Genomic DNA, 24,596 nt, shown 5'->3' on the forward strand with positions numbered 1-24,596 from the left:
GTGCAGCACTCTGAGGCCATTTACCTCCTCCTCTTTGTGCAAGCACAAGAAGCTAAATTTTGGATAATTACTGAGCTCCTGTAAAGCCAGATCAAATGGAACTGGTATAGAGAGGAGCAGTTGTGACATCTTTTTACGTTTCTCTGTCATGACCATGTGTGCATGTGTATATGTAAGTAATACCTGGTTGCTGTTTGTCCAGGAAATTCTTTTTTACTGGAAATAGTAATATCAGTGTCCAAATAATATGTTTCTACAGAGGAAAAAAATTAAGTCTTATATCCCTGTTCTTACATTATAGCTCATCTATACTAACTGTTTTTTTCTATAACTGTACTTAACAGCAGGCAAGGCTGCAGCACAGATCATCTCTGCAACAGGTGTAGCCATGTCAGTGCCAGCTCCGGGGATACAGCCTGAAGAAGGTGAAAAAGATCATATGAACACGATGAAGAAAGCCAAAATCCTGTAGCTTCGAGTGCATAAATTCTTACTTCTGTGTTGGTATTTGTCAGTTTTTAAAGGCGTGATTCTTTGTGCCTTTTGCAGAAGAAAATTTTCGTCATCTGTTCATAGATTTTTAACAAACTAAGAAGCTGAGGTTGATACCTGGGACAGGTAGAGGCGTGAACACAAGAAGAAAACCTGCCTTTATGCTGAACTGGAACATGTACAGTCCAGTTTGCTTCTGCTCTTTACGGCTTTCTGATTGCTGTTCAGAAAAACGTGTCTGCCCAGGGCCAAGTGAAGAAACTGCATTTATTGTTTAACTTGACAAGAAACGCTAGCTTCTATATGATAGTCTCTTTCAGATGAGATTATATTAAATTTCTTTATGTATGAACACATTCCATGAAAAGTATGTCAGCAATAAGTAAACACATTCTTCAGAGTTAGCATCAGCATTATTAAAAGGTAACCTGATGGATTTTATTGCAGCATGAGGCTGAGAGGTCTGGGCTTTCTCCTCAGTTCAGATGCAGACTTGCTGTTGGTCTTGAGAGAATTACTTAGGTCAATGCTCACTCTTAAAGGCATTTTAAGTAGCCTTAGGCTAGGGAATAGAGTATAATTGTGATTTGCTGTAGCTCCCTCCCTAATCTTTCTTTACTTTGGCTGGACTCTCCAAGCATGCCAAAGGAGAACTGGAAAAAAATAAGAACAGATATTCACTTGAAATTTAAACTTGGTGCCATAAGTGTTTGCGAGTTCTTGCTTTGCCTTTCACTTCTGAATCTTCTATATTTTTGTAACTAGACAACATAAAATCAGCTGCATGTGAGGTATCCATGCTACTGTTTTTAACTTTAAGAAGATTTGAGACTGGCCTTTGTAGTTATGGCTATAAAAAAAAGCTTGAGGTAGTTTCAGCATGGCTTTGTGCACAAGTCAGATTTATAAAGTGATACTGACTATAAAAATCAGTTTTTAAAAGAAAGTTACTTCCCTATAAGTGATTCGTATACTAATTTGGACTCTTTGCTAACACACTTTTAACTCTTTTTACTTCTGAATAGGTAAGGAACATGAAGGTTCCCATGCTATAAAAGAACGTTCACCAGAAGAAGTTGCAGCCCGGCTTGCCCAGCAAGACAAAGAGGAGCAAGAGAAGATATCAGGCAAGTCCATACTGAGAGTTTTCCTATACGTGTTATACGTGATATAAGAATTGTTGGGCTGTACTGGCTTTAGAGTTCTAAGTTGTTTACGCATCTCATTGTTGTTGTCGTCCCTGTGTTGTGTTGGCAGAATGAGTGGTGTTGAAGCTTCTTCCACCCACTGAGAAGTAACTGATAGTCAAAGAATGATGGAAAATTTTGGGTTGGAATGGACCTCCAAGGTATCTAGTCCACCTCCCTGCTTGGAGAGTTGGGACAGGTTGCTCAGGGCTTTCTCCCTTGGAGGTTTGAAGCTCTCCAAGGATGGAGATTGTTCCACCTCTCTGAGCAGCTTTGGCAGTGCTTCTTACGATGGAGAACTTGATACATCCAACTACTTTCTGTCTTGTTGGCACTTGCATCTGTTGCCTCCGGCCTTTTTTGAGAGTCAGGTTCCATCTCTTCTGTAACACTCCTTTAGATGTGGAAGGCATTACTTAAGATACACCTTTGGCTTCTCTTTAGGCTAGAACAAGCCCAGATTCCTCAGCCGCTCATGTGTGTCATGTGCTCCCATCCCCTAACCCTCTTAGTGTCTCTCCTGCGTTCTCTCCCCAGCTTGTTTGGACCTTTCTTAGACTGGGGCTCTCAAAATGAGATGCCGTATTCCAGGTGTAGTCTCGTAAGTGCCAATTAGAGGGGAATCATTCCTTCGCCTGATCTGTGGGACATGCTCTTGTTTGATGCAGCCCTGTTCACAGCCAGGTCTCATTGCTGCCAGAGCATGCTGTTGACCTGTGTTCAGGTTGCCATCTCCTGGGATCCCCTTGTCTACAGAGCTGCTGCCTCGACTTGTTCAGCAGTGGTTCGGGGACGGTATGTCAAGGCACTGTGAAGAGTTGCTTGTAGGTTCTGGGCTGGGAACTGTGATAGTTCCTTGCTTGGGTTCTAACTCAGACCTATTAATCAATAGCTTTGCTTCTCCTCCCACCACTCACTTGGTTTATTAGATTTTAGGTACTTTAGGTCTTGGTTGGCTGCAGCATGACTTTAAATCGGGAGTTTTATTTCAATTATGGTCCTTTCCTGGTTTGCCTCAGGGGAAGCCAGAAAAATAGCGAATTTTCTTTTGATAGATGGTGTTTTGTGGTCTAGTATGTCCAGGTGATCTGTAGCCAGCTACCTTGATACTTACCTTCTGAAAGCAAACCCAGCTCAAGCTGCAGGTTGATGAGGATGAGAGGGAGACCAGCCTCTTGGAGAAACAGATGGGTGTTGAAGTGTGGCTTCTGACTTGGGGCAGTGCAGGGACAGCTGACTGCAGTGGCTCTGCAGACCTGTGGTGAGGGAAGGAGTCTTCGGGGTGGGTAGGCTAGGGGCATTGACTACAAGGATACTGAACAGAACCTATATTTAAAGGAAGTGGAAGTTTACTGTTAACATAGGTGTAGCCAGTGAAAACAGGCTTGAAAGGGAGTTTAACAGTACTGGGGCCATGTATTGGACATGCTTCAGCCTGCTGTGGCAGCTACGGCCTTTTTATTTTATTTTATTATTCTCTTTGTGCTTGGGAAGGGCTGATGGTGGAAGAGGCGCTGGTGCAGCGTGCTGTGTCTGATCTGACCCATCTGACCGCTGGGCACATGAAACGGGATCTTGGCAGATGTGTTGACTACGCTCAGACTTTCCTCTGAGTGCTTTGGTCCTCGGCCAAAGTCCGAGCCGTGGGCTGTTGTTGCACACAAGGGATGAGAAGGATGTACAAGCCTGGACTTAATGGACTTGGAGTAGCCATGCTGGTTGTGGTCTGCTGCCGCTTGCTTCTGTTCAGCGCTTTGTGTGGCATAGGAGAGCAGCACAAACAGGAGCAAGGGGCTTGGCGTTAGTTATCTGCTTCGTACAAGGACTTTTTTGCAAGTGAAGAAGTAGAAATGTTACACTGAAAAAATCCAAAGGAGTATTTACTGGAAAGGTGGATTTACTTACCCAACTACTTATATGTCTGCCTGTAGAAGGGCAGATGTTACTCACTGATTTACTATTCTGGTTTGGTTCCTGCTTGAATAATTAATAGGTCATTTGTGCTTCTATACCAACAGGAGTAGATAGTTGAGTCCACAACCTTCTTGGCTAGGAAGAATAACTCTGCATTTGGAATATACCTTCCGTGTAGAAGATAGGAAAATTTATTTGTTTCCTCTTAATAATCATTGTAACAAATGAAGATGGAAAATACCTCTTGGTTTAAATGCACCCCCCTGCAGAGACAGGGCAAAGGTCTTCCGCTGAGTAGCTTTATTGCTCTAAGTGCAGACCTGCACCTTAGTACTCCCCTAAATAAGGAGCGTGTTCTGGCAACCTTTCTTTCTCCATAGGCTGCAAGCGTAGTTCCCAAACTGACCAGCACTTTTGGTTTACTAATTCTAAGGCTCTTTTCTTCGTAGTTTAATTCAGTTAATTCATTTTTTTCCAGCCCTTGCAGCAACTCTAGAAGGAGCCCTAAGCGCGACAGCTCGTATAACCCTTCAGGCGATTACTGCCCAGGAGTCTGCTGTGCAAGCAGTGAACGCCCATTCGCAAATACTGAAGGAGGCCATGGACAATTCTGAGGTAAACTGGACGAATGGGGACAATTTTTTTTTTGTTTTGTATTGCGTTCAGCAAAATTTTTCATTTCACAATTAAAGTTGGAAGCTTTTCTTGCAATGTCTTTTTATCACAGTTTTAACTAATCTTTCCACTTCTGAAATGTGGCGTAATTGAATAATACAGTGAGTTTGCTTTTTTAAACTCTTTTATTTCCCTTTTGCAAGAAGAAATGTTTGAGTTTATACATTAGTAGTCTTCATGCTGTATTTTAATGAATTGTGTTTTAATTCCCAAGGCCATTTTTTTACCTAAACATCATTAGGGTATCATGCTGTGCACCCTGATAATTCCATTGAACTGTTCCCTTTGCCAAAATCTTACTGCTGGATTGTTCATTTCTTGTCTGGAAATGAGTAAGGGATGCATGAGCCATAGCAGCTTGTGGTTCTGGTGTGTTAATGCTGGGGGGTTTGTGCAGAACCGCTGCTTCCTATTCAGTTCTAGAGCAGAGAATATAATTTAGTGGTTAATCAAACGAAGAGGGGCATATGAGCAACTAAACAAGTGCTTGAGATTTAATCTAGTAGTTAGAAAAATGAGTATCTTAAGAGTTTGCTTTTAAGCTTGAGTATTAAGCTTACTTTAAAATTAAGCAACTTTAAAATTAAGCAACTTTAAAATTAAGCAACTTTAAAATTAAGCAACTTTAAAATTAAGCAACTTTAAAGTATTACAGTACTTTAATACATGTAGAAATTTTCCCCCAAAATGTTGTGGCGCCATACAGTGATCCTCACACAAGCTCTTCTGTGTGCATAAATGGCTGTTGCTCAGGTGGAACAAAACATTGGATGGGAAAAATAATGCGTAAAGCTTCCAGCTGTGCTGTTGGTAAAACACAAAAATGTTACTCAGTTTGAGTGAAATGAATATAGCAACTTCTGAATCTCTACAGGCTTTCTTTTTTTTGTTTTGTTTTTGATAACTCTCATTTTCATGATTGTGGTGGCCCTAATTAGGCATCTATGTTTCTTAGACTGCTGGGGAGAAAAAGTCATCTCAGTGGCGCACTCTGGAGGAAGCGCTGAAGGACCGGAGGAGAGCAGTGGATGAAGCTGCGGACGCCCTTCTGAAAGCCAAGTAAGTTGCTTGTTTTTAAGACTTATCAAGTGGTGAGTTAACATCACGCATGTGAGGGCTGGAAGATAGTAGACGAGTTTCTAGAAAGTGTGCACTCACCTGTGTTCATATTAAACTGATGTGTTTGTGCCAAATCAAAAATGTCACCTACACGAATGAATATTTTAATTTGCAGTGGTACATCTTAGGTGCCTGTGCAGATGGTCCTCACTGTACCAAGGAGTCTGAAACAGTCCTGTTCTTTTTTTTTAAGAACTTTTTAATCTCCTTAGTACTTCTGTATAGAGTTGGTAAGAGCAAGTAAGATTTAAAAAAAAAATAAAATCCATAATCAATTTTGTATTATTTTTGGATAGTTTTGTCAATATTAAACCTACTGGAAGGACTCCATGACTGCACTCTCTGTGTGTTTAGTCAGTAACATCGCTAGCTGCTTTTAGTTGTAACGAAAAATTAAACCTTACAGTATTGTTTGGCAGTTCTGTCTGTCAGCAGAGTTGCTTTTAAGGTTAGATTTTTAGTAAGCATATGTCCTAGAAAAACTTGAATTCTGAAATGGAGCACTGCTCGTAACTCAAGGTTCTGTATGAACCACATTGATGTGCATTGAGTCTGGTGTGCAGACTCATTGCGTAGGGATTATAGCAGCAAAAATAAGATGACAGACAAAAAACTCCAAGTTGCCCTTGTAATGAGGATAGCAATAAATTTGGAAACCCTTTGATGCTTCTGAGGCCAAGAGGGCAACATCATCCGTGAAGTTGCACAGTTGCTACTTAGTGACAAACTTTTATCTTTGAAGTTGCTGTGCTGACTAAAAATAGTTAGGAGGTGTAACTGGGGTTTCAAAGAGTAAAACAAAGCTAACGCACACCCCAGATGCGCTAGCTTTCATTCTCTGTTGCTCTACTGGATGCCTTTGCTTTTATGTATTTACTTACTTATTTTAAAACTCGTTCCTTATTCCAATGAGGTCGTTAGAAACCACCATTCGTTTGAATGGATTTGGGAAGGGAACACTTTTTCACTTTTTCCTTGATTTCCAATTATGCTAGAGGAAAGTGGTTCTTTCTTAATTACCAAAAAAAAAAAAAATCTATCTTTACAGAGCTCTATAAATTTTCTCCCATCCTCATTTATCTCCAGCAGTCACTATGTCCAAAACACTTCTGCAAGAGTAAGCCATCTATATTAAAAATGTTTCCTTGATATTCTGTGATGGAAATGTCTGCCTTCTGATACTAACTTAGTTTTACTAATACTAACTCCTTCCAGTGAACTTTTCTTTCATCTGCCCTCTCCAGCTATGCCTTGAGTACTAATTGCACTATAAATAAATCTTGTTTTACATGGAATAGACACAGTGACATCTTTAGGCTTCAGGCTGTGGAAAGAAGAAAAATCTTGAATGACAGCATCTTAGCCCTAGAGCTGGTAGATGGGAAGTACCAGTAGAGTTATCCAGTAGCTCTTCCTGTAAATAGCATTTATAGATTTAGAGCAGATTTCGACTAGACCCTTATAAGGAAGAAATTTTTCACACTGAGGGTGGTGAAACCCTGGCCCAGGTTGCCCAGAGAGGTGGTAGATGCCCCATCCCTGGAAACATTCCAGGTCAGGCTGGATGGGGCTCTGAGCAACCTGATCTAGTCGAAGATGTCCCTGCTCCTTGCAGGGGGTTTGGACTAGGTGGCCTTGAAAAGTCCCTTCCAACCCAAACTATTCTATGATTCTATGAAATACAGGCGGAATAAACTTTGCTGTATGTGTTATAGTTAGCAGCTGCTTCTCTTTGCAGAGAAGAGTTAGAGAAGATGAAAGGCGTAATCGAGAATGCCAAGAAGTCTCAGATTGCAGGAGCCAAACCTCACATTATTGCTGCAGAAGAAAATCTTCATCATATGATAGTTGACTTGGACAATGTTGTGAAAAAGGTAATGCTTCCACAGGCTGCTTTTAGTTGCCGCTAGAGTAAAGACTCCCATTCCCAAATCCTCTGTAGTAGGTTAAATATTTTTGAAGTGTAAATTCTCATCTTTTTTTAACTATACTCAATCTTTGGGCCAGTTATATACCAATGAACAGTCATGACAAGATCTTTGCAAGAAGAATTTGAGCTCTGTCCTGAAAGAGTCTCCAGCCAGCTTGACTCGTGTCTGTCCTTTCTGTGGGCAACTTGTAATTCTTTCCATTTGATACCGAGAGGAATTTCTCATGAGGTTAGGGAAGAGTAGGAGCCAATTGTGCTAATGACTTGGTGGGTAAATCACTTCACAGCTCAGTGCACTGGGGAAGAAATGTAAAGGTGAAATTTGTCTCCCATTGCAGGTCAACTGATAATTCATGTGGTGTGTTTTGAGTGAATTTAGCCTAATAGTGGGAATATCGGAACTTACTGAGAGGGGGGCAGCCATCACAGGGCTGGCTTACTAGGCCTATATGGTAGCTGTAAGCAGAGAAAACAGAGCTGGAGATCTCTAAAGATATAAACTGAATTAAGATACCCGTTTGGTCCTGTCTAGGCTACGGACTGGCTGTCTAGTTACAGTGTGTGTGTGAGAAGGAACGGATTTGTGGTCGTTCCAGCAAATAATTACTGTATACAAGAGGTTTGATATCGCAGGGTAGATTTTTGGTGTTTGTTTTTTTTTTTCTTCCCCGAAGTGAGTTTGCCTTGGTTGGGCTGGAGGGTAGTGGTGTCTGACGCTAACTCAGGGCCTCTGTTTTCAATATTTGCCTTGAAAAATAAATCCCTTTTTTGTTTCTTACAGGTTCAGGCAGCACAGTCTGAGGCCAAGATAGTAGCTCAATATCATGAGCTTGTGGCTACAGCTAGAGAAGAGTTTCAGCGAGAGCTTGACAGTATCACCCCCGACGTGCAGCCTGGCTGGAAGGGGCTGAGTAAGTCTCCAACTGCAGGGTCGCTTTGTGCTTGTTACATGCCAATTGCTTTGGTTTGTGGTGTTTCTGCGGCCACTGAATTGAATGGCCTGCATCCTGATTTCTGTCTTGGTTGGTTGGTTTGAAGTGAAAATTAGTTCACAATTAAAATCGGTAATCTCAAGCAGGTGTTACGGAGAGGCTTCATGCTGGAACCTACCTGTGCTGTATTGGAAGTTTCACAAAATGTAGCACTTGCCTGATAAGTAGCTTACAGTTGTTTAAACATCTCTTCCCTCGCCTGGTATTCCAGGAAGAGAGTCAGGTTATGGCAGCTTTGGATCAAATCTGTGTTGCTTGCTGATCAAGGATTTGTCTGGTGGACCTCTGATTATAGGTATTCCAATACACTGTTATTACAGAGCGGTGAAGAACTCGCTGGATTTCTCTAGATCATCACTGAAATGATAGATATACTGACAGATAGACTTCCTTGTTCATACCATACCTGCCGCAGTATACGTTATTTCCAAATTAAATTGGCACAGTAACTTACCTTGACAATAGCCAGTTTGCTGCACAAATGCCTTGTGGTGTTTTTTTTTGCTATTACTGCTACAATTCTTTGCCTGAGATCTGAAATCTCATGAGCTCATATTTATTTGAGGTGCTTGGGTTTTTCAACTTGAGCTCTTTTCTGCTGTAACGGGAAAAAGTATGAAATGTGATTCATGAGCATATTTAGACTCTTTCTGTCTTACTAAAGGAATAAATGTGTTGCCTTGAGCTGTTGGAAATGTTCATAAACCATGGTAATCCCCTTTGCACACTCCTTGCCCACAGGTACCGTTACTTACCTTGACTACTTCCATTTTAAAGATAAGCAAAGTTGCAGGAGGTGGAGTATGTGCTTATACCATTACTGTGGATAAGCTGCTGCAAGAACTCGTGTGGTACATCCGTGGAGCAATTACTGCCTGTTCTAGCTCAAAAAAATTAATTCCCTAAAAACATTTTGCAGATATTTCCAATCACGGTTCTAACAAAAAAATGTACTAAGTGATCTCAGGTTTTTCTAGCCTCAGTGTTTGGAGGGAGCTGTCACAACTTTACTTCTGAGCTACAATAGATTTCTTTCTAGATGTGAGAATTACTGTTTGTGAAAAATGTGGTGTTAACATTGCCTAATAGTTTTCCTGAAGTATAATGTGACGTATTACAACATACTCTTTCTTAAGGCTACTGTATGCTTTAGAAATGTGGACCAGAGAATCACTCTAGCTAAATGATCTCTGGAATGTTTTTTGTTTAAAACAAACAAAAAACCAACCCAAAACAACCAAAGAACAACAAACCAACCACCAAATACATGTAGGCAAAACACATTTAAATTAACGAACCGTTCGTGGAGTTTGCTGTGTTGCCTTAAATGTGCACTCCTTTCGGGTACTAGTTTTGAAGAAAAAATGTATTTAGGCACCCTGGAGATGGAGCTGCCTCTCCTTGTGCAGGATAAAGGGAGAATGTCTTGGGTTTTGCGATCGCTGCCCTTTTGAGGGAGGAAAGGGAATCTCCTGGTAGCTTCCATGCACTGAAGTACGCATGGGGCTGACTTGGCAGGGTCCGTGACTCTCACTGCTGCTCAGGAGCTTGTTTCTAAGCCAAGTGCTGCTGATTTGTAAGAACCTAGAAATGTCGAACTAAAATTTTCAATGTCCTGTTGCACTTTTCTACTTCAAACTTGTATTCCTTGCTTTGCTAAACTTCAATATCAGTCTGTGGGTTTCCAAAGGTATTTAGTGGCTGGGAAGTTTTGGGCTACATCTTGCCTGTAATATAGAGACTTTTATCCTCGACGTACTGTTCTTCCTGAATTCCTAAAGACTTGGACTCATGTTTAAGTCACTGTAGATAAGAAGCTCTTAGTTTTCTATTTTAGTTTTGCATGACTGACTTGCCATAGTGAATGTGCATTAACTTTTCCAACCTCTCCTCTTTCTGTTGCAGAGATAACTGACTTAGGTGAGTTCCTGTAACTTGTTCTGGTCTTGTGAATGTCATCTCTTTTCTTTGTTCTTTTTTAATGTTTGTGTGCTACATCACTTCAAATTACAGGCAGTATCAACAAAGGGGTGAAATGTTGCATTCCTAAAATGTTTCAGGCTGAGGTGTGCTTTGGGATCTTTTCCACTAGTTTTGCAAGTCTAGCTTAAACCACAAACTTTATCTAGCAACACTTCCCAGGTGAGCGTGATTGCTGGCTTGTTAAAGCCAGGTTTAAATTTTCATTGTGAATTTAAGCCAGTTGATGCATGCTGCTGAAATTCCAATGAGAATCAAACTTTCACCAGTTCCAGTTAAGCTGTGTGATGGTGTTTGTCCTCAGGTAGGCCCACCTCGTAGCAGCCCTAGCTTGAGAGGTGCTGGGTGGGCCAGCTCCTGCCGACGCCACTGAAACGTCTAGGTACTTCGTGTGCTTGTGAGGTCGTGCAGGGCTGCTCCAAGCTGGGTCATCAAAACCAGATTAGTTTAATGTGAAGTTAGCTTGATTCTCTGAATTTAATCTTCACGATTGATTTTTAGAAGCATTGGTTAATTCTTTGATTCCCATTTTTCTTGGGGTTTATTAATTATTTTTTACCTTTTTATCAAAGAAACCTAATTTAAAACCATAGTGCAGTAAAACTCCATTAAGTTCAACAGCTGAGCTTAGCGCTGCTGGTCAGCTTCCCTGCTGGATACGGGCACCGTGGCAGCGAGCACTCCTGCGCTGGTCCTTTCTCCAGCACTCACCAGCAGGATGGCTGAAGGACTGTTGTGTTTCACTTCCTTTAGACCCTGCAGGAGCACCTTCCCGAGTAGTCCCTGGTTTTCTGTACAGGTGATTTAGCTGGAAGCCAGTGCAAAATGAGCTGCAGCGCTTTACAGAGCCTGCACCGCTCTCAGGTCACTAGATGCTGCAGGCATAGCTTGTGTCCTCTTCTCCCAGCAGAAAAATAGCAAACTTCTTAGCAGACACAGATGTAGTTGTGACCCCTACTGCTCTTTGAGTAGCCAAACCTGAAAGGTACACATTGGGTAAGAAAACTAATTGGGAGCAGTTGGTCTGGAGGACCGTTGAAGAGAAAATGTAATTCTGGCAGTCTCTCACAATGACTTTAGTGTTCTTGGGAGCAAAGTTCTGTAAGCTTGTGCCCAGCTGGAGGTGTTGGTCAGCACCGGGGTTTTACGTATCCTGCTGTTCCATGTGCTGCCACAGGTGAAAATACACGGGGTGTAAAACCAAGAAAGGGACAGAGTTGTCAACAGTTTCCTCTAACTGAGTGTGACCCGGATATGGGAGTGTAAATAGTAGCTGTGAATCACTTCAAACTAAGATAACTTCTCTCTTAGACAGAAAATACTTGCTTGTAGGTGTAAGTGATAGCAGGTGGGCATTAGTACCGGACAAGGGCTTGAAGTGCTCAATAACTTTTCATAAAACACCCTCACTGGTCAACCACGTGGGGCTTGAGAGTGCTTGAGTGGGAGGTGGGCAAGCACCGTGGTGGTAGTTTCCTTGGAGACCTTCCTAATACCCTGTGTTTTCTTTAGCTGGCCAGTTATCGACAGACGACTTAAATTCTCTCATTGCACACGCCCATCGTCGCATCGACCAGTTAAACAAGGAGCTGGCGGAGCAGCGAGTGAGGGAACAGCAGCACATCGAGTCAGCCCTGGAGAAGCAGAAACTTGAAGATAAAAAAGCATTTGAAGCAGCCGTGGCCAAAGCACTGGAGCATCACAAAAGTGAGATTGAAATAGAACAGGAGAAGAAGGTAAAGTGGTGTTCTCTCTGGCTCAGAAAGGATGTAGAAGAGTTAGAGAAGTGCACAGAAGAGCAACTGGGATGTTCTGAGTGATGGGAGACTTCAGATAGGGCGACCCCAGGCTAAGCGTGGAAAGGAGATGTTGAGCAAGGAAACTTCTGCAAAGTTAGAATCGTAAAATCATACAGCGAAATGGGGAATGACTTTTTCGTGTTTTTTCGTGTTTCCTGTCTGCTGTTGGAGATAGGATTACTGGGTCTAAATCAGTGTTTGTTCTGTCCCAGCGTGGCCATCTTAAGGTTATGTAGTCCCTCCATCCTGTCTCCGGGAAGCATCTCCGTGTTCTTCCACTTTGCCAATGGTTTGGGATTTGATTTCTTTCCAAAAAACTATGAAAACTCCTCAGAATTTTAATGCTGCTTTGGCCATGAAGCAAGTGCAAATTACATAGGAATTTGGGCACTGGAGCTTTTATCTTTTGAGATGCCGTATTGCAGGCAGACACTTGTGCTAAATCCTCCTGCCATTTTTACATTTGTGCCTCTGAAAATGAGATTGGACACCGGCCACTAGCTGGAAAATTTGCACTGACATGAGGGAGACTAAGGATTTCACCTACAGCCTGTTAGTTCAAAGCACTGCAGTGACAGGTATTAATTTAGAGATCTTTTTAGAAGTTGCTTGAACTGTCATCTTTGCATTTAATGGAAGGTTCGAAATGACACAATCCTTTAAAAAAAACCCAAACCAAACAGAAAACCAAAAAAATGTTAAATTGCTCCTAAATAAGCCTTCCCTGTGCCCCCTTGTGCTACCCTGTGCTCTCTAAAGTGGCTGTTTTATACAAGATGAAGTAAAAGGGATATTACCATTTTAATTAAACTGTGTCCAACTGGGACAGTATTACAACATGTAGTGAAAAAGTCAGAGCCTGTTTTCTTTGGAAACTGGTTTATAAACACCGGAGTGTTTAGTTTGTCATGTTACTGTGTCTTTTATATAGTATTTTGATAACTGCACTAAGTGCCTAGTGAGTATAAGCAGCAGTTAACTGGCACTGTGAAGCTATTCTTTCAAGTCTTTAGGAAAAGGCTCAGCTATAAAAGTGGACCTTGGCAGTTTCTAAAAATGAAACACTGGCTCTGTCAATGCCACTTTTATAAAACGTACCCTAGGTAATCACTGATGGATGATATAATCAGAGCGTGTGACAAGCAGTTGAAAAATAGCGGTGTAATAACCACTTGTGTGCGTACAGGTTGAAGAAGTCCGAGAGGTGATGGAGAGCGAAATGAGGACCCAACTCCGGCGGCAGGCTGCTGCCCACACTGACCATCTGAGAGATGTTCTTAAGATCCAGGAACAGGAACTAAAGGTGGAATTTGAGCAGGTAAGGGAGAAGAATCCCCAAGGGCATTAGAGGGATATTTGAACCCTTGCAAAGCATACACTTCACAGGACAAGACTTGTGATCCATCTTCCAGAAGCCCAAAATGCAGGCTCGGGCAGGAAGGCTGCTCATCTTGAAGAGATGAAAAAGTGCCTGAACGTGTAGGCTTTATTCAGACTTGTCTTAAAAGGGTTTGCAATAGGTGAGAAATTTTTGATAGTTACAAGTGCACTGTTAAATTCACCCTAATAAGGCTTCTTACTGGTATATTGTATTTACTATAGGCATTATCCCTAGCAAGAACAACAGATTTATAGAAACGTAACTTAAAAATAAGTTATCAGACTGGAAACAGCTGTTTTGTATCTTGCTCTGTTTCAGAACTTATCAGAGAAACTCAGCGAACAAGAAATGCAATTCAGACGCCTTACTCAGGAACAGCTCGACAACTTCACGTTGGATATAAACACTGCCTACGCCAGACTGAAAGGAATTGAGCAAGCAGTTGAGAGTGAGCATGAAACCGCATTTCTTTAAGGACTAGAGCTGTGATCCCCAAAGGCCTGTTACCCAAACCTGGGTGCCTAAACCCAGGCTTAGGCACGTAGCTCGTGGGCCTGTGTTTGCTGCACTGCTGAGCACCTGGCAAATCCCATCTCCACAAGTTCTGACCCTGAATTGCGGAAGAGACTTGGGTTAAGATCAAGTGCTGAGGGGGCAGCCGCTTTTGAAAGCGGGGTGTTCACAGGAATGGCTTTTGCTGCTTGTGTTCAAAACTCGTCCTACAGGACATGCATGTGCAGCCCAGCTGAGTGTCCTCTTTTTGGCTTATTTTGCAGGTCATGCAGTAGCCGAGGAAGAAGCCAGAAAGGCCCATCAGCTGTGGCTGTCTGTTGAAGCCCTCAAATATTGCATGAAAACAGCCTCTGGGGATAGTCCCACAGAACCACTGGAGAGCGCGGTGAAGGCCATCAAAGCCAGTTGTTCTGACAACGCATTTACAGAAGCCTTAACAGCAGCTCTCCCTCAGGAATCCCTGACGCGGGGAGTATACAGTGAAGAGGCCCTCAGAGCACGCTTCTACACAGTCCAAAAACTGGCAAAAAGAGTGGCTATGATCGATGAAACGAGAAACAGCTTGTATCAATACTTCCTGTCTTACCTGCAGTCGCTGCTTGTGTTTCACCCTCAACAGCTGAAGCCACCTGCTGAGCTCAGCCCTGACGACCTCGATACGTTTAAGTTACTGTCTTATGCTTCATACTGCATTGAACACGGAGATCTGGAGCTGGCAGCTAAATTTGTCAACCAGTTAAGAGGAGAGTCTAGGAGAGTGGCACACGACTGGCTGAGCGAAGCTCGAATGACCCTAGAAACGAAACAAATTGTGGATATCTTGACAGCATATGCCAGTGCTGTGGGGTTAGGAACAACTCAAGTGCAGTGAGCTATGTTTGGAGGCAGTTCAGCAATTGTTTGTGCCGGAAAGAAATCCCATGATATCCCAAGGGTTGCAAACCAAGCTGGTGGTAGGGGCTGGAAGTGTTAAAAGCACGGGTACCGTCTTGTTTCCTTGCACTGTATTTAACTTCACCACCTGTTGTATTTGTATTGGTTTTGAGTTATCATGACGACCAACTTCAGGAAGCTTCTCTACAATTTGTGTAAGAATTTTGTTTCCCCATCTTACCATGTGGGCTTGTGATCCAACCAAAATAATGTTTGTAACCTACCATTAATGATTTGCCACTTTGTCAGCTAAATAAAACAAGATTTCAACCACTTTCTCCTGCTGTTCAGTCTCCTCTTTAAACATTAAATACAGCTGGGCAGTATGAGAACAGCCTTTCTCCATGACCTGAAGTTAAAACTTATCTCTGTTTTACTCCTTTCAAGGAGGAAGAATTCACTGATGTGATCAATGTGTCCATACAAATTAATGAATAGCCGTAAAAAAAAAAAATCCATGTACAGGTTATGTAGACATAACTTATGCTAGCCCTATATTCTGGTGGACTTCTACCTAGAAGCCAGACTTTGGTACAACCATGAGAGCTCATGTAGACCAAGCTCCTTCCTTCCTTCCCGTTCTTACCTTTCCCTTAATTTTTACCGTCAGTGAAGAAAGATGGATCAACCTTACTTAGTTAGCGCTCACTTGCTGAAATGAGTAACTGTGGTTTTGTCTACTTGCTGATCCAGTTTTTAAATTGTTGGTACAGTAAAGCAAAGCGCATAACACCACTGCCAAAAGCTCTTTATCTTTGATCTACCCCTGTACTAGTCCCGCATTCCTGGAACCGGCATGTTTGCTTTCTGGAGCAAACCTTGCCTTCGAACAGCCTTACTACTCCTGCACTGTGAGGAACACCTCACTTCTAGCGTTTCAGCTGCAGTCTGTTCTTCCTCCAGCAGCTGTTTGTTGGTTCCTGAACTCATTACCAAATTATCCCCAGGCTGCTTTGTGCTCGCTCTTGTCCTGCAGCATCATGCACATCATGGTTTTATTTTTCCCCAAAGAGAATCAACTGTTAACTACTTTTCACTAGAATCAGGTTCAGTTCTCTCAGGAATAAGACCTTTGGTGCCTGGTCAAGGTAACTACCTCAGAAAAACCCCTTGAAGCTTCCTCTACAAGCTGAGAACAGGACAGCACAGTCACCTATCTTCCCAGTCACCTCGTTAGCCTTTTTGCTGTATTCTGTATGAACTTTACTTACTCTCTCATGGAGCAGCAGCAACACTTTGTAATCAACAGGTTTTGTGTGGGGATTATCAGAATACAGCTGTATTTAGTGTCAGCCATTTATTAGATGCAGTCTCCAGCTGTACAAAGTGTAGCTTTTTAACATGTACAGTCCAAAGGCTGTTCTAAAACACCGAAAAGGATAACAACACCACAGGTGATGAGTACTGCATTACTTAGAGCATTTACATACAAAGTAAACTTCATATTTAAGTAGTTCATTAAAGTTAGCTGGAAAGGAATTAAATCCGGCGCAGGTTTATGCTGCAGCAGGTCCAAGATAAGTCTTGCTCTAGCTGTGAAAGTCTTGTAGCTGTCGAGCAGCCTCCAGGAAGCAGAACTCCTCTCGGGGCAGCCCTCCAGTACCACAGCCATGCTGTTTAAGCAGGCAGGAGCTAGCTCATGCAGGCAGTGGTGTGGAAGAGACTGCGTTGGCATAGTGCACACTGTGTTAAGGGACCAAGAACATTAAACGGGACAGCTTCTAGCTTGCTCCAATGAGGACAACGTACTCTTGCCAAGCAGGTCCCGTATGGGAGCTTAGCAGTGCTGCAGCACTTCCCAGAAGCTGTCCCTTCAGTGACTTCACTTCTCACAGAGGCCTCCTGGCATCGAGGCAGCAGTTGCTCCCAGTTTTCCCAAGGGGAAGACAAGAGGGACAGCTAGTCCCGGTCGCTGTCGCTGTCACTGTCACTATCGCTGCTGTTGCTGTCTGACTTGATACTCTCCAATGTCTTCCTGCAGATGGAAAACAGTCCAGTAATCAGTCACCTGACTGTGGCTTTTGCTTGAAAAGAGATACCCAAAACACAGGGTAAATCCCCTCCAAAGAGAACATTATCGGCTGGCTTGATGCCTACTACCCTCAAAGAACAGGTCCACCCAGCATTTGGTAGAAGCACACCCACCTCCTTACAGAAAAGCAGACTTCAATTCACCACTCCAATTAAGTGGTGGGCCAGCTGTCAAGGGTGCTGGATTTCCATCTATTCATTCCCTTAGACCAGTCTACTGGCTCCAAACTGTGGTCCTCAAGGCTAAGCCCATTGTCTGAGCTTGGCTGTGTCAGCTCAGAAATGAACTACAGTGGCTGGCCCGGTGTACTGAAGATTGACCACGAGCCTCAGACCCCAGCAGCCACATGCAGGGCCATCCTGTACCACTTCCTGGCTTTTACTAGCTTGCAATCGCTGTCTTTTAGGAGGCCAGACCCAGCTAGGAAAAGCTTCTGGGAAAAAAAGGTGATAGCAGATTAGAATGGTGGATAACGCTAACTCCATCATGGAAAGTTACCTTCCCTCCTAAGTGGGACTGATACAGCATGGAACCAAAAACTGAGGGGTTATTTTGGGGCTGTGAATTGACCAGAGTCAACACAGAAGCACATTATTCTGAAGCCACCTTGGTGGAGAAACCTTTCTGGAGGAATTAGCCCTCCAACACCTGGTCTCTACTATACCCTTTCAGCAGTAACATGAAGTACTCCAACTTACTTCTGCTTTTCAGAGAGTTCAAATTCCTTCTCCATTCTGCTTTTAAGCCTTTGAGATGAAGGAAGACCGAGGGACACCGCCAGCTTTACCAGCTTAATTGCCTCATCTGGGCAATTGGTTTGTTTAGCACAGTTCAAGAACTCATCCATCACCTGGTCACTGCAAAAGCAAAGGCAAAGAGTGACTATTCACAGAGCCCCAGGTAAGATGGCCATTAACTTACACAGGTGCTTTAGAGAGGGAGAGGAGGTGACAGATTTTCAGGTCACTCAACCAGCCCAATTCTGCTCCTGCCAAAGCCATTAGGAATTTCACCTCGGCCCTGAGTTGGGGCGCTTGGGAACTCCTATCCTAGCAGAAAGCAATACTTCTCCTTGCACAACAGCAGAGGGAAGAAACCCACTGCTCAGGATAAGGATGCCACAACCTTCCACTCTTCACAGTGCCCACATCAGGCCCTCACCCTCTTTTACATGGCTGGCAGAGATAAAGAAACAGTATAACAGCACTTTAAATCAAAGGCAGGCGTCTCACTGCCAGAGGCTGCCATGCTGTCTATGGGCACTGGAGCCGCTGACAGCTGGCTCTGCTCTGCCAGCTCTATTCCATGTTGAAGTGCTGGCTCTGCTCCTTCATCACCTGTGACAGATGCTGGAGACACCTCTCTCACCTTTAGGCAGGGAAACATGTTAAGTGTTTGCAGCTGGTGCCGCAGGGAGCTTGGCAGAGAAGGGAAGGCAGGGGACAGTTCAAACAGAAAAGCCTCTGATCCATTTGGTAACAGCAGGGAAAACTACTTTCCTTCCCTTCACATTCATAACCCATGGCAACCACAAACTATCAGCTACACCAGGATGTCAGAAGGAGAGTTCTTCTCCTTTTCCCCTTCCCCAAATTGAGACAGGGGCTCTGATGTGGCTTGGCAGCACCAAGGCTTCCTTGGGCCACACCAGTGGCAGTCTGCAGAGCAGGGCGAGCACACAGTGCCACGAACAGCTGCCTGCGGTACCACATGCCCTCACTGGTGCAGGCAGCCACAGATAACGTTGTGCCTCTTGGTGGAATTTCCATCTCCAACATAAGATGTAAGGTGTTCATTTCTGTGAGCACCAAGCAGTTGTTTGGGTTTGGTTGCTTGCTTGGTTGTTTAAATGCATTACTATTCCTTAAAAGTTGTTTCCTACTTCAAATAGCTTTTCTCAGGATTTTCGAGGAAAAAATTCTAACTGTTGTAGCCTAACAGGGTATCACATAAGATTCGATAAACTTGTCTTCAGAAATGCAGACACCTCTGAAGCACCTATGCTTGGTTAATAGCATATTCAAATTTTTTTGAGCACATGGGAAATGAGATGTTCTCAAGAGTCCTGCTTAGACTAATTTATAATTCCAAGTTAATCAGTGGCACTGTTCTCCATGTCCCAGAGATCCACTCAATGACATCTCAAGGATCAAGCACTTTAAACCCCCCTCTTTGCATTTTCAACATTTTTTGAGACAGAAAGGTCTTGGAACACATCAGTTAGATAAACACCTGTGCTCTCAGGGACAGACACACACATTCACACTTCAGAAGTAACAATAAGATATGGACCACTACTGTCAGTTATAATTGAGGGTTCAACTAGGTGACCTTTAAAGGTCCCTTCCAATCCAAACTGTTCTATGATTCTATTATAGCAGTGCAAGATCTCGGCCACAGGGGAGACTCAGTATCTGAAGACAGAACCTAAAAGTACTCACGTGGGAATTCTATTAATTTGCTGGAAGCGCTGCATCATGTTCCTGTTCAAAAGAAAACAAAGTAATAATTAACAAACACAACAACACACAGGGACAGATATTAAATCTCTTGGATAAGCTCCACTGAAACACAGGCAAGCTCAATTTCACGAAACAATCTTCCCCACAGATCTGAAACAGATCCATGCCGTGTTCTCACAGATGCAAAGTGTACCAGCTAACACCACATAACATTTTAACATAAAATATCTTAACTACTACAGAAAAAAAGTGTAGCTGGTGGCAAATCTACTTTAAAATATTAACGTATTTTTAGAAGTGTACTTGCCACTCCTTTGTTTCAAATGAATCAGTGCAAAGAGAACATCTGTATTTAACAGGAAATACCTCAGAACCTTTAATTGAAGGCTAGATATTTTAACCAGTATTTCAAGTTGAGAGCAAGTAGGACAGTAAATTCTAGCTACTGGAGAGTTCTAAAAATATTCTCTTCAGAGTTTTAATTCAGGTTAATTCTAATTAAAAGCTTAATTAAACTCTAGTTAATCTCCTTAGCAGCTTGAATTCCGAAGAGTTCTAAAAATTAGAAAATGGGAAGCTGTAGGAAATCAGCAGTGCTTAGTCAAGTGATAATCAAACCCTACCTTGTCATAAGCAGCTGTAACGATGCTCTAAGCCTGTCGCTACATTAACTTCTAAACCATTTTTAAGTCAGACAACTGTAACTTGGTGCCAAGAATGAAAAATAAAATTAAGAAAAAACCCCACCACATTCCCAGCAGGATTTATCCCCTCCCTTTGTCTGCGCTAGCATTCCAAGGCAATCGGTTGTTAGCTTTTGATTTTTGTGATTAAGCCTTGAGTTAACAGTGTCAGCAAGCCAAGAACTCATGACAGCCATGGACATACCAAGCGTCCTGGGTTCTCCCAGCCCTGGAAAACAACACAGCAACATGGCCCAGCGCATGGCCCGTCCATTCTAACGGGGCTTGCTCCCTCCCGGTTTGCTCATGGGCAGCTTTGATGTCTTCAGCACACTTGGCAAACGCCAGTTGAATCTGTGAAAAAGATTGTGCTATTAATCCCAAAACCTGTAGAACTAATGTATACTTTTCAGTGCAATTCCTCCTATGGATTCTACAGGTCTGCCCTGTATGTGATTTAAGTTTGTGAATGAACAGTGGTTACCCCTGGCAGAAAAACCTCTCACTTCTGTCAGGACAATTGTACCCAAGACAGCTTTGCAGGGACAGCTGTACCTCAGAGACCTCTGCAGTACACATAAGCCTTTAACCCTCTTCAGCTCGAGAAACCAGTTACTGCAATGTCATCTTTGGTAAAAATCCCTGAATTCTGTCCCGTGCTTCCCCAAAGATGTGGCTGGCTGGGCTGGAGTACTCTTCCAAACCCTGGTAAGGAAGTGATCCTCTTCTGTGTTAATCTGAGGTTTCTCTACAGGTTGGAGACAATCCAAAGGGCTTAGGAGGCCTTGAAAAGCTCACATAGATCTGGAAATTTGTAATGGCATATGCACTGAAACTGGACCTGTAAGACCAACCAGGGACAATAAAAGAGGACTTAAATACAGTCTGTATGCAGAAACGGGGAGACATCTGTACTCTTTTCACTAAGCTTCAGTACTGGTTTTGGCTAGGATAGACTTAAATTTCTTCACAGTAGCTTGTATGGGACTTTGTTTTGAATTTGTGATGAAAATTGTGTTGATAACATAGGGATGTTTTCACTACTGCTGAGCAGTGCTTACACAGAGCCAAGGCCTTTTCTGTCTCTCACCCCACCCTACCAGCAAGGCTGGGGGTGCACAAGAAGCTGGGAAGGGACACAGCTGGGACAGCTGACTCCAACTAACCAGAGGGATATTCCACACCATACAACGTCATGCTCAGCGTATAAAGCTCGGACGAAGAAGAAGGAAGGGGGGGATGTTCGGAGTGATGGTGTTTGTCTTCCCAAGTAACCATCACACATGATGGAGCCCTGCTTTCCTGGAGAAGGCTGAACCCTTGCCTGCCGCTGGGAAGTCCTGAATTAATTCCTCGCTTGGCTTTGCTTGCATGAGCGGCTTTTGCTTTACCTCATCAGGGTGCTGGTCCCTGCTCATCAAAGACAAGAGCTCTTCCAACAGGTCTTGTTTCCTATTAAACCCCAGCTGTTTCATATCTGTTTAGAGAAAGGCAGTAGTTAGTATGTGTGACGGGTTCCCCCTGCTCCCAATTCCTGGTAATATGATCAGCCATAACTAACGCCATTTTGTAAGGCGAATGGTCATTCTTTGTGACTGAGCAGGTGACCTATTAGTTCCCTTTCCCCTCATTATCAGGCCCTGAAGGTCCTGTGCACCTAGTATATGAACCAAACAGACTTCTTTCTCTCCCTGCCAGCCTCAAGATTCCTGGGTGCCAGGCTGACTACTTCCCTTATTAATGGCCTTAAAAGGTCCCAGGCACCCAGCCAACCCAGTGGTGGTGATGACTCCATCAGAAAACAGGGAAGGTAACAGCACACAGAGCGCTATCTATAAAATCAAGTAGTTACAAGTCCTAAGTGGGAACTCGGATCTGAACTGCTGCTGGACAGTGAGACCCATGACCCCCTGGTGGCCAGGGACACATCTACTGTCTTCTGTTTCCTCCAAGGACTGAGTGGTGACTCATTCTTTTAGATTTTTTTTTTTGAGGCTAGACTATGATTTTTATGTTGATACAACAAACTATGTACTAAGACTTGACCTGATCTGCAGAGAGTCCAGGCGATTAGAAACCGTAAGCTAAGCAGTGCTATAAAATTCTCTATTACACTACTTAAAAATTGTACTAGACTGATTCTGCTTACAGAAATCCTGTGCTATTCTGATTATAAATTCTATACTACGCTAACCATAAAATCCTGTTAAGAAAATAAAGCTTTAATTGTAACTACTAATTAGTGCTGTCATCATTCTGCCAAGGATCCCTAAAAGAACCTGTCTGTCCCCTCAATGTTGGGTGAGGATACTTTGTGTGCTGAAGCCTGTATCTGCATTCTTGTCTCCTCTTCTTAAGGGGCAAAGAACAGGCAACATAATTTAAATGAGTTAAAACTGGGCTGTTGGTTAAGGTACTAGTCTCTGGTAAGCATTCAGTTTTCCAAGACACCAATGCTGAACTATGACACAGTCACGATCTCTCTGACAGTCTGTGCTATCGGTTCCCTAAGCCCCACCACTGTGCTAAGGAATAATGTCCCCCATACCGAAGCACCTCATCATCTGAGCACTCCCCGACTACCTCCCACTTTGCATTGCTCCTGACTTCTATCAAACAAACTGCCATACGGCTATCACTAACCTTCCCAGACTGAAGGGATCGCTTCCAAGTGGTTGGCTGCATCCAGTGCTTGAAGGAGGTCCAATATATTTTTAGGAGTTGGATAGAAGAGCTGATGAAGGAAGAGAATCATTTCAGTAAACTGTAACTGTTCTGTTTCTCCATACTAAAGCTTTGAAGCTTGCTTACCCTAATACACACTTACCGAAGGGGACATTTCTTTGTACCATTTCAAGACAACATCAATTTGTTCCATCATACACAACAATGAAAAGAATTTTGACCTAGAGAGGGGAAAAATGTTCTAATTCAGTAATGATTAGATCAACTAAACCATACAGATGCAACAGCAAATGATGGTGTTCTGATCAAATTTGTATTGCAGATCAGGGAAATTTTACTGTGTGATTGCAATACTCCATACAATTAAAAAAGCTGTGGCACTTTGAGAGAACTTAATGCTGACAGTAGGTAATTGGCAGAATTAATTATAAGGTAGATCATCACATTTTAAAATCCCGAAAAAATGCCTGACGACAGGTTTGAGGTATCTGAATCTGTCTCAAATGCCATCTCTGGTTAAGAACAACTTTAAGACGTGAACTAAATTAACCTTGTTACTTGTGCAAGTTCACAATACAAGCCTGGGACCTTGATCCAATGCACTAACTAGGAAAAATGTCCTTACATCAAGAAATTAATTTCCAATAATTTCCCTTGATTTATTTCCAGGCTAAATAAGGTAAAATCATATGAATCATCCCGCCCCTGAAACTGCACCTTATTTTGATAATTATTTTTCATTAATTTACTGCAGCATTTCTCGTTTCAGTGCCTAAACAGGCTTTTCTTCAAATCAGTATGCTCCAAGTACTTAATTACATTCAGTGACTGTAGCACTTAATTACATTGGTAAAGATGTTTCAGATGCCATGATTACAGTCTCAAATGGTGGAACTACACAGGAGTTTTGTGCCTAAATACACCTGCTGCACTGCAACCTCTCTCTGCAACACCAAGCAGAGAGCTAGGCCTGACCTGTATGCCATTTTGGTGTTAGCTCCTAAGTGGACAACAAGATTGTAGAAAATACAGCTGGTTGGTATAGTTTTCAAAGGGTATTAAGCTAAACTGATGCTCTAAGACACTTTATTTCAGTTCAGGCAAGGCCACAAACTGAAAATAAATCTATTATTTTAAAGCTATCACTTGTTCTGAAGAGGGACCTAATTCCCAAACTGCACATATAATAACCAGCTGGTGTTCAGCAAAGCATCCTTCCAGACAATGTTCGAATCCTAGTTTGTATTTAAATTGACAACAATACATAAGATGCTGAATGTAAGCTGCACTTCACTCACCAGTAGGCATTTAACCGAACCATGTCCAAGAATTTCCAGTTGTCTCCCTTCTCCATTGCCTTATTTAACCGATAGGCAAGCCTGATATCCTTAAGATCACAGCACTGCAATAAACCAGTTACATTTTAAAGCTACCAAATATAACAATAGATCCCTCTGAGACTCACTTTCACAAAGGTATGAAGGGTCATGAGCTGAGAGCAAACATTTTTAACAGAATGCAGTTCAGTGCAGTAACTGCCTAGGCATTCTGTTTAGCTGAGACAAATGTGCAGCTCTGCCAGTGGGTGAAAGCTTTCCAACCTAAACTGTCATCTTCTGGTCAGGAGACCGTCTGACCGCTGCAGTGTCACTAGAAGTAGGAGGTAGGGCACAGAAGATGGGGACTTAGGCAGCCATCCCCAGCAAGAGATGCACGTATCACAGGCATGCAAGTTACCAATTTAGAAGGTACCAAGCAAAAAACTGCAGTTACAGAGGAAAGTTACAGAGGTGATGAACACAGGTGAAAAAGGGAAAGA

At 42.8% G+C, this 24,596-nt stretch overlaps 2 protein-coding genes across 2 annotated transcripts in view; one reads left to right on the plus strand and one right to left on the minus strand.

Annotated features, from left to right (window-relative positions):
* Nucleotides 1-15,191, plus strand: part of IMMT (inner membrane protein, mitochondrial) — a gene marked incomplete at its 5' end in the record, with an annotated part of 18,119 nt that extends 2,928 nt beyond the window's left edge. The window contains 11 exons of the mRNA XM_010285379.1: nucleotides 345-425; nucleotides 1,518-1,619; nucleotides 4,072-4,208; nucleotides 5,224-5,327; nucleotides 7,126-7,261; nucleotides 8,099-8,228; nucleotides 10,215-10,229; nucleotides 11,802-12,025; nucleotides 13,275-13,406; nucleotides 13,788-13,917; nucleotides 14,246-15,191. Coding sequence (XP_010283681.1) covers nucleotides 345-425; nucleotides 1,518-1,619; nucleotides 4,072-4,208; nucleotides 5,224-5,327; nucleotides 7,126-7,261; nucleotides 8,099-8,228; nucleotides 10,215-10,229; nucleotides 11,802-12,025; nucleotides 13,275-13,406; nucleotides 13,788-13,917; nucleotides 14,246-14,853 — 1,799 coding nt within the window. The remainder of the gene's footprint in view (nucleotides 1-344; nucleotides 426-1,517; nucleotides 1,620-4,071; nucleotides 4,209-5,223; nucleotides 5,328-7,125; nucleotides 7,262-8,098; nucleotides 8,229-10,214; nucleotides 10,230-11,801; nucleotides 12,026-13,274; nucleotides 13,407-13,787; nucleotides 13,918-14,245) is intronic.
* A 1,623-nt stretch (nucleotides 15,192-16,814) lies between these two features.
* The window catches only part of PTCD3 (pentatricopeptide repeat domain 3), a 15,518-nt gene continuing 7,736 nt past the window's right edge, over nucleotides 16,815-24,596 (minus strand). Inside the window, exons 8-14 of the mRNA XM_010285380.1 lie at nucleotides 24,076-24,179; nucleotides 22,920-22,998; nucleotides 22,736-22,826; nucleotides 21,484-21,569; nucleotides 20,298-20,446; nucleotides 17,646-17,804; nucleotides 16,815-16,890 (exon numbers count right to left, since the gene is read on the minus strand). Of these exons, the coding sequence (XP_010283682.1) occupies nucleotides 16,815-16,890; nucleotides 17,646-17,804; nucleotides 20,298-20,446; nucleotides 21,484-21,569; nucleotides 22,736-22,826; nucleotides 22,920-22,998; nucleotides 24,076-24,179 (744 nt within the window). The remainder of the gene's footprint in view (nucleotides 16,891-17,645; nucleotides 17,805-20,297; nucleotides 20,447-21,483; nucleotides 21,570-22,735; nucleotides 22,827-22,919; nucleotides 22,999-24,075; nucleotides 24,180-24,596) is intronic.

This window comes from Phaethon lepturus, unplaced genomic scaffold (genome assembly GCF_000687285.1).
Source record: "Phaethon lepturus isolate BGI_N335 unplaced genomic scaffold, ASM68728v1 scaffold11054, whole genome shotgun sequence".
Taxonomy (NCBI): Eukaryota; Metazoa; Chordata; class Aves; order Phaethontiformes; family Phaethontidae; genus Phaethon; species Phaethon lepturus.